The sequence below is a fragment of the Salvia miltiorrhiza genome, chromosome 7, assembly GCF_028751815.1.
Source record: "Salvia miltiorrhiza cultivar Shanhuang (shh) chromosome 7, IMPLAD_Smil_shh, whole genome shotgun sequence".
NCBI classification, from domain to species: domain Eukaryota; kingdom Viridiplantae; phylum Streptophyta; class Magnoliopsida; order Lamiales; family Lamiaceae; genus Salvia; species Salvia miltiorrhiza.
This window is the reverse complement of record NC_080393.1, coordinates 6,596,903-6,611,386: the sequence shown is the minus strand read 5'-3', so window position 1 is coordinate 6,611,386 and position 14,484 is coordinate 6,596,903. Positions and strand designations below refer to the sequence as shown.

General features: G+C 33.6%; 1 protein-coding gene across 1 annotated transcript in view; it reads right to left on the bottom strand.

Annotated features, from left to right (window-relative positions):
* LOC130992114 (nucleolar complex-associated protein 2) overlaps positions 1-2,835 on the bottom strand; it is an 884,658-nt gene extending 881,823 nt beyond the window's left edge. Inside the window, exons 1-6 of the mRNA XM_057916615.1 lie at positions 2,707-2,835; positions 2,456-2,556; positions 2,172-2,243; positions 1,535-2,086; positions 510-896; positions 45-374 (exon numbers count right to left, since the gene is read on the bottom strand). Coding sequence (XP_057772598.1) covers positions 45-374; positions 510-896; positions 1,535-2,086; positions 2,172-2,243; positions 2,456-2,556; positions 2,707-2,725 — 1,461 coding nt within the window. The 5' untranslated portion in view covers positions 2,726-2,835. The remainder of the gene's footprint in view (positions 1-44; positions 375-509; positions 897-1,534; positions 2,087-2,171; positions 2,244-2,455; positions 2,557-2,706) is intronic.
* Positions 2,836-14,484: the final 11,649 nt, after the last annotated feature.

The following is a 14,484-nucleotide window of genomic DNA, read 5'->3' as shown; positions in this document are numbered from 1 at the left end:
ATCATCATATCACAAATTATGGATTAGAACCATTTTCCAAGTACCTTTAGAATAGAGAACAAATCAACAGCTTTGCCCACTCCTCCAGTAGGAGGTTTACGCAATTCTTTAAATTCTAGCGAGTCCAGCAGAAGCAGAGAAACAGGAATAAATGAACCCGTTGATGCACTGATCCGATTGAGCATTCTTACACAACGCAATCTAAGTGGGAAATAACAAGCTGAGGAAACTAAACGAGCTACCCCAGTTATGATCTGTGTCAAAGGATATGCAAGCGGTCTCAAATCAGCTTCTGTGCTATATGCACAAACAACTCCAGTCCAGAGCTCCAGGCAATTTATATACTTCCACTGATAAACCTTTCGAAATATGTCCTGTAAGAGAAAAGGATAGTTTATGCAATCCACGAAAAGCAAGCTTAAACTACAAGCATCATCACATACTACCAACATAAACAAAGATGAAGAAGCCAAAGCATAAAATATAATTCTATGTCTACAACACTAGACCTTTTTTGTGGAATTGGAAGGTGCTTCTTTCCCCTTATCTTTCTTGGGAGGTTCATCCTTCCCTTTACTATTGTTTTTCTTCTTTTTTGTTGGAGAAAAGAGTGCTTCCTTCAATATCATTACTAACTGCCGAATATAAACAAAAGCATGCTGATATGCAGCAGGAATGTCCACCCGAAGAAGTTCAGTGAAGCAATTACCGAGAAATTGAATATGCTGCAATTTTGTCGAATTGACAAAGTGGCAATTTAAGACATAGGCTTTATACATTCCTTTAATGCAATCATCCAAACAGTCTGAACCAAGCCGTATGCAACAGTCTCTTAAGAACAAAAAGGAGACAACTGGTAGTGCACCACTTCCAGTACCCCAGAAATGAAGTGCAACCTGGAATGAAATATCCAACTGAAGGTTAGATACTCTACCAATTATAAGAAGCTAGTAGCTTAAATTATGTTAAATCTTTGTGCACAAAGTCTTGGAAGAACAGACATCAATTCTTAGTTATTTTCACCACATGCGCTTTTCCGCTTGTTAAGGTTACATATAATATTGTTGATATTATAGTGGGAAGACTAGATTCAAATTGTGTGGAGCAAAAGAGTTATTTGAACAGAGTCATTTATAATTCACTTAAAATGCAGATCCATGAAACATTACTCCAATTTATGGACCTAAAGTCATAGATATGATGGTATGTAAGGGATTGAAACAACAACAACAACAAAAATAGAAGTCGCCTGCTTCATGTTATAATGTAAAATTTGCTGGCAGCTCGGGCTTAAACAATTACAGAAGAAAAGTTAAGAATAGCCATCAGTTGACTAATGTAAGTAAGCAAACTCATACATGATTCATTCTCTACTTATCTGTTTCATCCTTGCAAATATATTCTCTTTGACGTAATTGTTCATTGAAACTTCATGTGGTTGAACCATGGTAGTCTTAACCAATTAGGCAAAATCTTTTCAAATAGACAACTCTATAGCTTGTAAACAGAGATCATCCCACAAGTTGAGGCATACCTTAGTGTACTTCCTTAAAAGTGCGGGAAAAGCAACCAGAAATACGGATGAGTACTTCAGACGCCTTAACATGAATGCTATCATTTCATTATCAGTCATTTGGTTCAAAGTATGTAGAGCGTTTCCAAGATATGACTTCACCAAAAGATTGTATTTTTTCCATCGCTTCGTAGCCATAAGCTCCTTAACCATCTCTTCTTTACCCCCAGTGGCGGGAAATTTTAAAATTCCTCGAAGAATCCCATCCATTTCATTCAAGACAAACAACATTATCTTATTGAAAACGCTGCTAGACATGGTGCTAAACTTTGCGGTAGGGTCATCACCACTATCATCACCATAGTGACAAGCACTGCGAAAAGCTTTCAGAAGGGAACGAACAGCTGCTAATTTAGCCTCAGCACGGACTGCATCAATCCAAGAATCAACCATAGCGCTAGTTATCACATTTTTCAAAGGTTCTTCTTCCGTTGCAGTTTCAGGATCACTATACTCTGCAAAATCGTCATCAACTTCTTCTTCATCATCTTCTGCGTCAGTTTGAAGATTATCCTAGAATAATCGGAGCATAATCTTACCAATTAGTAATTTTAACAAATAATCGCATATTAAAAGGAGCAGAATTTTTGGCACTCACATCCAGGTCCTCTTCGTCAAATTCCAAAAGCTCCTTGTCATGTTCTTTCAAGAATTCATAGAATTCAGGATCCTGCATAGGCCAACCGTCAAACTTACAATATACGCTAACCAAGTGCACATAATACACCATCACAGAACTTAAATCCATTCCTTAGCACATCATATCATATCCACGAAAATATGCAGACAATTTCCACATTCATCAAATTACCAAATTCTGTAACTAGCAGCACACAAATCAAGTAGATAGCAAAATACAATGCAGATGAGAAGACATAGGACCTTCTCTTGAAGTTGTTTCAAGGTCCCAATGTGTTCTTTAGCTTCCTCCTTCTCCATTTTCACGCCCGTTTTCACTTCACTTTTGTCTTTCAGTTTTTTGGCTGCAAAATATCAAATTCAACTCTTTTCAGGGCAGATTGAAAACTTCCCCACATTTTTCAGGAATTAAGTCACACTCGTGAGGTGACTACGATGAATGGATATCGCAATTAAATAAGCTGAGAATTCGAAATCAAACAAAATTAGTTTACCTTTGTTCTTGGAACCCATTGTAGAGACGAAGCAGGTGGCAAACGAAGCTGAAACAAAACCCTAACTGAAATTTCAGAGGGTTTATCAGAAACCGGGTCGGGTTGGATTTCCGGATCTCCGGGTTGAACATTGGATCTATTATTTGGACATTCCTTTTTGGGCCTTATACCGTGTGTTGATCTGAACCTTTTTTGGGCCTTGTACTGTGTGTTGGCCTAATTTTTTTTATAAGTTTATATACTTCGTTCATCTCTTAAAAGTGTGCATTTTTTATAAATTTTTGTACATCTTACAAAAATTTACATTTTTCACTTTTAGATATATTATCCTATCACAAAACTCTTAAATTTTATTGAAAATTTATCAACTTATTTACAGCTTTATCTCATATGAGTCACCACAAACTCTTTACTTTTCATTCTTACTATCATAATACTACAACAAAAATTATCTCTTTAACTACTCATAATATTTATTAAAACTCTTGTCATAACCAACCCTAGAGGCTTTTAGCGTTGGCGCAAAACGACAGATGAATCCGTTGGTCGGAGGAGCATATGAACTTAAGTGGCATATCATACAATGTGAAACAATAAATGCTGGATCTACCCTTGATGCTAATCCATGATGGAGTTAAGAAGACAAAAGTATCCTTGTGCATTCAGATTTGAAAGGATAAAACTACCCTTCTTTTAAGAAGACAAAACTATCCTTATTTTATTGTGACACGCCAAATGTAAGGTTTAACATAAATAACAAAAGAATGACGCAGTCGGAGACTGCTGAAATAGTAACAGTCGGAGACTTAATTAAGGTCCCAATTATCTTAGCAAAATATTAGTAATTAAATTGCCAATGAGGCCTTGCTCTTGTAAGGCACCCAAAGACTCTCCTTTGTCTTGTGTTCAATCTCGCCTGCGTGCGGTGATGTTTTTCCAGTTTAGGTGATGTTGTTTTTCCGCCTGTTGTATTGTTTGGTGTTGAGGTCCCACATGCAGGGCGTTTCTCGCATGCATGCGGTGATGTTTTCCCACCGTTCGGAGGCCTCGTCTACATGAGAATTGCATAATTGATTATATTCAGATATCTCTTATAATTTTAAATATATATATATATATATATATATATAAAATTAAATTCATCAAATTCTAAAAAAGGTAAAGATAGTTTTTTTTAAAAGTAAAATATAAGAATACTATAGAATTAATATTGCGTACATAATAATACCTCAAAAAAAAAACATTACATAATAATTATTTACCAAATATAATCATAACTATGCTATTGATAGCATATTTAAGATTTTATATCTCTTTAAACATTGAAAATAAAGTATAAACACTATAACAAAATTATTTAGTAGTGACATAATTTTAGTGGCACCAAGCTGAGTCGTCATAAAATTGATGGCATCTTCAGATGTAATAAAATTGAGTTACACCCACACATAGTATCTATATAATTTTATAAATTTTTATTATATATAAAAGTGTCAGTAAATTATATTTAAAAATGTATTAAATTAATTACACCATCAATATTTCTAAATTTTGGTAAGATACTCGCATTTTTATGACATCGACAATAGCTATCAAATTATAAAATGTCACGAATTTATTTATTGATATATGGATATGTCACAATTGTATAAAAATAATGTCATTATTAGACTTTTTTTTTTTGAGGCGGTCATTATTAGACTATTCTGTTGTGATGTGGGTGTATTTTCATTTATTAAAATTTAAAAATCATTGCTCAAAGCCCTGTGTCTTCATATTTCAATATGTAGTAGGTTGGGTGTTGCCCTCGGACAGTGTAATCTTCCGTTTTGTGTCGTCAGATAAACTTGTGTGCGCACACTGGGTTTTGTGTGTGGTAGGTTGGTATTTTCTTGTTCCCAGTTAATTTTATCTATTTTTTTTAGATCGTTCTAATTAAATTATTAGATTTCCTTATATAGAATAAATACAAGTAAAGAAATATTTAATTATTTATTCACTTTATCATCAAACATATTTAAAACACTAATTTTTAAATTTCATGCTAAAAAAAAGTTGATCAATTTAATTGTGACGGAGGAAATATTGCGTTAGTTGGAATTTATTCTTGAGTAAAAAAAAAGGGGGGGGTTAATTGTCTCTAAATACTTAAACTATAGTCAATTTCTGTTTTTTCCCTCAATCTTTGAACTGCCTATTAAAATCCACCAACTATTGATTTTTCTCAATTTTCCCATGACGGATTTTCTGGCCAAATCCGATATCGAAATTATCCTATGTGGAGGTATTCACTTAATACGTGGCAATACGTGACGTCGACGTGTTCTATTAATGACACATTATAACCCTATACGACATTGTTTTGCCTTGGGAGTTTTAAAAGGCGGGGAAGAATAGGAACGATTTTTTAGATTGAAGGCAAAACAAGATACGCAGTTGAAGAGACGAAGGTCGAACGGTCTCAACCACCGCCCTCCCCATCTCACTCTCACCCCCCTCCCCTCCCCTCTCCTCTACCGCTGCACAGCCACGGCCGTTGTTGCGCTTGCAGCGTCGGGGGCTATCACCGCCTCCTTATCCCGGCGTCGCCTTTCCCTTCAGTTGACCCTCGATCACCAAAACCCCCCAAAATTAGAAATCCTAGCTCCCTCAGTCTCGGCTATATGACGTTGGCAGCAGCGACCTCGCCGATGCCGTGCCCCAACCCGACACCCCTGTCAAACCTCACTGACTCGACAATGGTTGCCGTCGTCCGGATCCCAAACAACGGCACCACTCCTTCCCAAACAACGGTGACGTTCTCTTGATTTCTCTCCAAAATGTGTTTTGTGGTGGAGCTGCCGAGCGAGCGATTCAACCCCATCAATACATGTGAAATCTTCAGTTTATGTAAATGCCTAAGAAATTTTCATTAATTCTTGCAAGATTTCACAGATTTCACGGAGATTTGTTAAATGAGGGTTTCAACGCGAGAACCCTAATTTTAATTGAAGAAGAACAAGCAAGAAACGACGTTGTTTATGTACAATACATACTACGTCGTTTTATTAAATATCAGCGTGTCCACGTCGAATAATTCCGATGCCACGTGTGCACGAATTTGGCCGGAAAAATCCGTCATGAAAAAATTGGGAAAAATCAATAGTTGGTGGATGTTAATAGGAAGTGCAAAGATTGAGGGAAAAAAGGAAAATTGACTATAGTTTAAGGATTTAGAGGCAATTAAGTCAAAAAAAAAAAAAGATAGTTGGAATTTATTAGTTTCTAATTAACAATTATCAATTCTAATTATGGTTTATCAATTCTATTAATATAATTAAGATTTATTAAATCTTATTCAAAATTAATTAAATTATACTATTCTTTCTCTCTCACAAAAACATGAACAATTGAGAGTGGTAGGGGTGTTAAGAAATGTTAGTTGAGAGATATTTTGAGTGGGAAATGGGTTACACTTTATAAAATATTGTGAGAGTAATGAGTTAATTGAGAAAAAATAGTGGTTGGTCACGGTGATTTTTTTGTGAATAAGTATGAAAATGAAGGATAAAAAATAAGGGAATAATGTGCAAAAATAAAAATGTTCATATTTTTGTGAGACGCCCCAAAATGGCGGATTTCAGGTTAATTATAGTAATAATTTCTACTTCATCTCCATCCGTCCACGAAATAACTTCATATATTTTCTTTTTGGGTCGTCCTCCAAATAATTTCTTATTTATTTTGGGGCACTACTCTACCATTTATAACAACTTATTTGTTCTTATTTTTCACCTTTTTACCATTCACAATATTAATTATAATATTTTTTATTACTTTTAATTATAATTATAATATTTTTTATTATATTTATTATATTCAATAATTTTATTTTAAAATTCGTGTCCCTCTCTTTTATCAAATTATTTGAAGAATAATAAACAAGGGAGACCAGCTCGTAGCGTAGGTCATTACCCAATTTTAGACACCATCATTAATTTTTCATGATCTACATTCTGTCATTCTACATGGAGTATATAATATACGTGATTTTTGTACCCAATAAATGAAAGTAATATGGTTTTGTCCTTATCTATGGTGGTAGGTAAACATCACTCTTTCACCATTTCAATTCTCTCTCATCTTCTCAATTCTTCTCTAATAAAGTGCACGTCATATTTAATAGTAGTACTTCAAGCATCCCAATTGGCTTATTTATTTTTGAAAGGACAAATTGACATAGTTATTAAGATTAAATAATTAACCCCCATTGGCCTTTTATTAACTTATACTACTATTTCCCTTTTTTTAAAAAAACTTATACTATAAAACTGATATTTTTATTGCTAACGACTTAGCAGATATTGGGCAAACGGAAATTTTGGATCACTCTGTACAAGCTGTATTTATGAAAAAACTATTGTCATGTTTTCAGAATGTAAATAGTTGGTTGGTGCAATTAGTTTATTTCATTACGTGTGGTGGTGACTGATTCTTAATTCGACTTTTTCGTTTTATTTTTCGTGTTAATTCATATTCCATGTGATTAATATACATCATTGCGTATAGCTATAAATTCATAGTATAATATATTTATCTGAATTTTGATACATGCTGCATATATTAATAATTACAAAATACGAATATAAAAGTTCATAACATTTTTGTGAGCGTAAAATGTATTGAATCAAAGTTGTGACTCGAAATTTTACTTCGCTATGAGTTGTACTTTGGTTAATACTATATTGGATTTGAACAAATTTTATCATCCCAAATCTCTCTCTCTCTCTCTCCATAATACACATTTTTGTGAGTTATTGAACTGGATCAATTCCAGTTGCAGATTTTATAATTAAAAAAAACGCGTTCACAATTTTTATTTCATCTATATAATTAAAGAAAAAAATTATTAAGTCAAATACAAATAATCAATTTAATCTACACTGATTCTATTTCAATTTGCATGTGCATGCTGTAACCTTTTGATTACTTTTCCTCAAAGCTTTAAAGAATTCTAATAAAACGAATTATGACGCAATTCATGCAGTCACGAAACAAGGCTTGTTTACTCTCCAAAAAATTACTCCCTTTCCCTCAAACATCTTTTACGGAAGGGTGATCACAAGTTTTAATAAAAATTAGTTGTGCATTTGATGATTGAATAATGGATCCCACAAAAAGTTAAGAATATTGTAAGGATAATTATAGTGGAATTGTTTTCAAAAATTAAGAAGATATATTTTAGGGACGAATCAAAAAGGAAAAAAAAAAATCTTTGAGAGACGGAGAGAATGCATTAATTATGTGTGCTAGCATATGGGGTTCTAGTAGATGCAACTGATAAGTACCCATCATTTAGAGACGGATCTAGAGGCCGGGCAGCCTCGGCGGTCGCCCGGTCAAATTTTTTTTATTACCTATATATATGTATATATTTTGATGAAATCTCAGCGGTCGCCCGGTCTGTTTTCTTTACTAAAAATTCATTAAAAACATCTGATGAAATCTCGCCCGGTCCTAATTAAATTCTTATATCCGTCCATGCCATCATTGGTATGCAATGTGGTTTTGCCATAAAGTTAGAAAGTCTCTATTACATGCATTAGAGATGGAAGAATTAATGTTCGACGGGATGGACAGAATGTTATGCTAGGTGAAGTGGGTATTCATTCTCGAGGCTGTAGTTGATTACTATAATCTTTAGATGGCATGCATGCATATTTCGTGATTACTTAATTAGAGAATCAATAATGATAATAATATCCCTCTCTTAATCTCTTTAATAACCTTGCTAGAGGTGTTGCTCTTGCGGCATATTTATCCTAAATGGGTAACTATTGTGCAATGCACAAGTGATTCTAAAAAATGACATTTTGCACAAAAACAAGAAGCAATTAGAAAGGATATCGAACATGCTTTAGAAATTCTACAAAATCGATTTGTAATTGTAGAAATCTAATACGTTCATGCAGCACAAGTGAATTGCATGATACCGAATTGATGAAATCAAACCTGCTCAATTTCAAGAAGTTTTTTCTCGATTTAGACAAATCAAAGATGAGGGGCCCACTTCATGCTTCAAAATACATTAATTGATCATTTGTGGAATGAATATACTTAGTATGATAATTAGAATATCTTATTATTATTATTATTAATCGTAATATTTATTTTGTATTAATTAAAAATCACTTATTAATTAAAAATGGAATATGTATAAAAGTATCTTTTTTTTATGTATAATACTCCCTCCGTCCCAATATTGTTGGCCACATTTGGTTTCGGCACGGGAATTAAGGAGTTGTAGATTAGTATTTTAAATGTGTGGGTAATATAGTATAAAAGTAATAAAGTAGGAGAGAGAAGGTGATAATGTATGAGAGAGAAGGTAATAAAATGATAAAGTATGAGAGAGAATGTGATAAAGTAGGAGAGAGAATGTAATAAAGTGATAAAGTAGGAGAGATAATGTGATAAAGTAAGAGATTGAATGTGATAAATATTTCCATTTTAGGAAAGTGGCCAACAATAGTGGGACAAACTAAAAAGGAAATGTGGCCAACAATATTGGGACAGAGGGAGTAATTAGTATTGGGAGTGGTGAAAAGGTGAAAAGGTGTTATAATTAGTATTGAGAATGGTGAAAAAGTGAAAAGTAAGAATAAATAAAGTATTATTAGTGGTGAGGTAGTTGTCCAAAAATAGAAAGAAAGAAAGAGGAACTTATTTGGGGGACGTCCCAAAATGGAAAAAGAGGAACTTATTTCAGGGACGGAGGGAGTACTTATGTTCTACTCCCTCCGTCCCAATATTGTTGGTCACATTTTCTTTTTAGTTTGTCCCATTATTATTGGCCACTTTCCTAAAATAGAAATATTTATCACATTCAATCTCTTACTTTATCACATTATCTCTCCTACTTTATCACTTTATTACATTCTCTCTCCTACTTTATCACATTCTCTCTCCTACTTTATCATTTTATTACCTTCTCTCTCATACTTTATCACATTCTCTCTCCTACTTTATTATTTTTATACTATATTACCCACACACTTAAAATACTAATCTACAACTCCTTAATTCCCGTGCAGAAACCAAATGTGGCCAACAATATTGGGACGGAGGGAGTATAACATATTTTTCTCCACTATCAATACACTTTACCATTTTCCTTAAAACTCGTGTCGTCCCCAAAGAGGAACTTATTTTGGGGACAAAGGGAGTATTTAACAAGTTTTCAACTACTATAAAAGTAGTTTTGACTTTTAGAAGGCGGCGCAAATGTCGGTTAATAATAGACATGTATCTCCATACCAGTGATACCATTACCACGTGATTAAAAATTAGAAGAGAATAAATAATTTTCTATACTTGTGGTGTTAGGTGCACTGTAAATTTGGCCACACGCATATCTCCTAATTCTTAACTTTTTACTATTACTAAAATCTAAAATACAGGAAATAAAGAACATGTTTAAATCTAATTAAATAGAGCAAAATCGCGAACATAAACATATGTAGCTCGTAACTGGTCACCATTGTGTTTTAAGAATTACTCCATCCGTCCCACGAATCTTGACACGTTTGATTTCGACACGAGAGTTAAAAAATTGTAGATTAGTGTTTTAAGTCATGTGTAGTTAATAAAATATAAAAGTGATAAAATAAGAGAGAGAAGGTGATAAAAGTGATAAAGTAGGAGAGAAAAAATAATAAAAGTGATAAAATAGGAGAGAGAAGTTACCTTATTTGGAAATGTGCTAAGATTCATGGGACAACTCAAAAAGGAAAACGTGTCAAAATTCGTGGGACGGATGGAGTATATTACTCCACAATTTAATGACTAAAAGCATCCGCAATGGGCTTACTTGATAGCCTACTTGATAGTGGGGGACCATATTGAGTAAGTACTGCTGCATTGAGGTTACTTGATTGACTACTTGATTTTTTTAGTTTTGATTTTTATACTTTTGAACGGTCAAGGGACCGAATTCCAAGAAAATGCAATAGCCCAAAAAATTTCAAAATTCAAAAATTTATTTATTTATTTATTTATTTATTTTTAAAATTAAGGAGCATGCAAAGCACGCGCCAAGTCTCTCTCTCGCTCGTGTATACTCGAAGGATCGAGCAGGCCTCGAATAAGGCCCCCCGCAACGCCCTATTCGAGTGCAACACTCTACTCAAGTAAGCATTCGAGTAGGAGCGTTGCGGGTGCTCTAATTGGTTGTGATGTGAGTTAATGTTCTACCTTGGAATAAAAACAGCTACTTTTTTAAATAATAAACTCTCTGCCTGAATAAAGATTTGTCGAATATCCACACTTTTCTTCTTCAAAATAAGCACCTTGTTTTGCTTTTGACTTTTTAAATTTGCATCGCAGTTTGAAAGAAGAAAAATAGACTGTTAGCTAGAAAGTGAACTTAACTTTACAAAAATACTTGGAGGAAATGTCAGCGGAATTAGTTTATCTCTTAAAATAACATTTATACTTTTTTTTTTGATCGGGCAAAATCACGTTAGATGTTAGTAATTAAAATAACATTTATACTACTCCATTTTTTATTTATTTTTTGCTATTCCTACTTGTGACGAAAATAGAAAAGTTAATTGTTATTTGAAGATGTGTTTGGTATAGATTTAATGTCGTAATTCAGTTGCATTGAGTACTTTTGACTAAGTTTTGTTGAATAAATCCGACACATAAGATATTGACGATGTTCTAGATTGGGCTAATTGTCCTAAATAGAAACTAGTACCCTAATTTGTAATTACAATACAATTATCAAAATATTCAAATTATAGACCATCTATTATTTTCACAATTACACCATTCCAAATTTTTTAAACAGACAAGACAAGCTATACTAAATTGGAAACTATTAACTAAAAGATTGAATTATAATTACAATGTTTTGTGATTACAATTTATGATTAGTCTATGTTTTAAATAGTTGGCCCTTTCAAAAATGACGATCTCAACTACAAACTTGTCAAAAAACATGAGAGTGGTTTAGACATATATAGAAGGAGCATTTTACAGATCAAAATTCATGAGAGTGGCTCCAGACATAAATTTGAAAACAATTAAATACCAACCTAATTATAAATGTGTAATTAAATATAACTTCAAATCTTGACTGGTTTAATCGTGAGAAGATTTCACAAACGTTGTGCTAGTATATGATATTGACTTAATATGTCTAGCGAACGACTAATTAAACTCAAATTTTCCAAATTGTTAATTTTATTACTTATTGGCATTTACTTTGCATGATTGATTATATGCATGATTGAGTATTTTTATTCTCAAGAGTAGGATTTCTCCAATTTCACTTTTTCTATGGGATAAGAATCAAATAAAGTTAGGTTGAATGATAAAAATAATAAAGTATCTTAAAATATTTCGAAGTTTCAATCCATTACAATATAAGACGTAGAGTCTATGTGTCTATGAAATGAACGACTTAAGAACGAGTAATAAATAATTAGATAACTTTCTTACAAATCCATCTCCAACTACACGATACATTAAGTCCAATTTCGTGAGTAAATGTATATTTCGGTAAGAGACAAAAAGTTTTTTTAATTTTAAAAATCAAATCTAGGTTCCTTTTTATAGTGTTTGTGGCATTGTACTCGTGGTGCGGTAGTTGTCACAAATTTGTAAGGCGGGGAAGCACCGAAAATTTTTGATCAAGAAATACACGTTTTCATTGAGAGTTAGTTGTAGCACAAGCAATCCTACAATGCTTTCACAAAATATATCCATTATATAATACTTCATCCGTCCACCAAAGATATGCCATAATTTTTTTTCTTCGTCCGTTCACAAAAAATATGCCACATTCATTTTTAGTAATAGAGTCCACACCATTTCACTCATATTTAAAGTGTGATCCTTACTCCACTACCAACTTCACTCACATCTTATTAAAACTCGTGCCGAAAGTAAAGTGTCATATTTTTTGTGGACGGAGGGAGTAGGTTATATTTTTCAGAGCCTCCAGCCATTCTATATCTGATGTGGCGTTCTCAATAATCTTCATTATCTTTTTTCTAATTTCTACAATTATTCATTTTTAATAATTATTAAATATACATATATTATTTAAAAACTTTCATTTTCAGTGTTCTTTTAGTTTTGTAATTCACTTTTTGGAAAATGATTTCTTTAATTGTTATTATTCTAATTATTCATTAATATTTATCAATCAAATAATTAATTAGCACGTTAATATTAATTACATTAATAATTTTTTATTTTCTATACTATTTTTTCACCTATAAATTATAGAAATTTGCAACCAATTTCATCCACATTAGTTCTTTATGCATCTTCATTCGCTTTTCCTATCCAGCGACTCAAAATGCTATAATATATTGTATTATGTGGTAGCAAATTAAGATGATTCTAAAAGTCTCAAGAGAAAAAAGAATTTTTTTAAAAATAAGAAATCAAGGATTCTTATTGAATCAGAAGCTTTCTCTCAACTTTTTTTTTTTTTTTTTTTGAGAGTGAAGCAGAAACTCTTAGTTGCTTACATTGTAAAACGAAGTACTCCTTCCGTCTCAAGAAAATTGCGTATTTCTTTTTGAGTTATCCCAACGAAAGTGGTGCATTTTTTTATAGCAAAAATTAATAAATTTAAAAACTTAATTGACAAAACTAAATGCACCCTTATTTTTTTTAAATTAAATTAATTAAACACACACTCTCTCTCTTCTATCTTCCCCATGTCTCCTAAAACAATCCATTTGGATGAAAGAACAAAAGCAGCCCACCACCGTGGCCGCTGCCGCCCTCATCCTCTGGCGCCTTCCCCTGCCGTGCTGGAGCCGCGAGTTGACGTCGTCTTCCCCCGCCGTGCTAGGGTTTCGATTTGGGGTGGGCGCAGGGAGCAGTTGGGGATTTGGGGCTTGGCGATGCCAGCGGCCTCAGCTACAGGTCACGGACGAGAAAGTTAGAAAAGCAGATAAGGTGGTTTTTGCGGCGATTTATCAAAAAATCGAAAGGGGAGAAATTATGAAGTTTAAAAAATTAGGGATTTTGTTTATATGTGTCCGATTTGGGGATTTTATTTTTATGTGTTCGATTTGAGAGATTGTCATTTAAAGTAGCTGTGGCTGAAAGCGGTGATGCGGCCGAAAATTTTGAAGAAGGCGGCATGACTGTGGTGGGGGTGGGGTCTGTGATGACGGCTGGGGTTTTGGGTGGTGGAAGGAGGAAGACGGAAGGGCGCGGTTGGGATTTGATGGTGGTTGGTGGAGACGGAGGGTGGCGCTAGGGTCTTTTGCCGTGGCTGGGAATTTGGGGGTGGGAGGAGGCGCCGACGGTTCTAAGTGGTGGGGGGAGGAAGACGATGGTGGCTGGGGATTTGGGTGGTGGGGGGAGGAAGGTGGTGGTCGGGGGTTTTGGGGGGTGGGGTTCAGGGTGTTTGGGGGAGGGGGATGAATGAGGGGTGTTTTTTCAATTATTTTCAAATTAATTATTAAAAAAAATCAAATTATTTAAAAAATAAATCTGATCTTAAATTCTAGACAGAATGATGCTCAAAACTCCAAACGTGATGATGCTCTTTCAAGTTTCAAATAAGATGATGCTCAAAAGTTAGAGTTAATCTGTCAAGTTTGAGACGAGATAATACCCACAATTTGTTGTCTTTAAAACTCCAAATGACATGGTGTTCGATAACTCAGTTATGGTCTTTTAAACATCAGACAATATGATTTTCATAATTAGTTATGATCTTACAAGTTCGAAATTATATGATACTCACAATTCAATTATAATCTT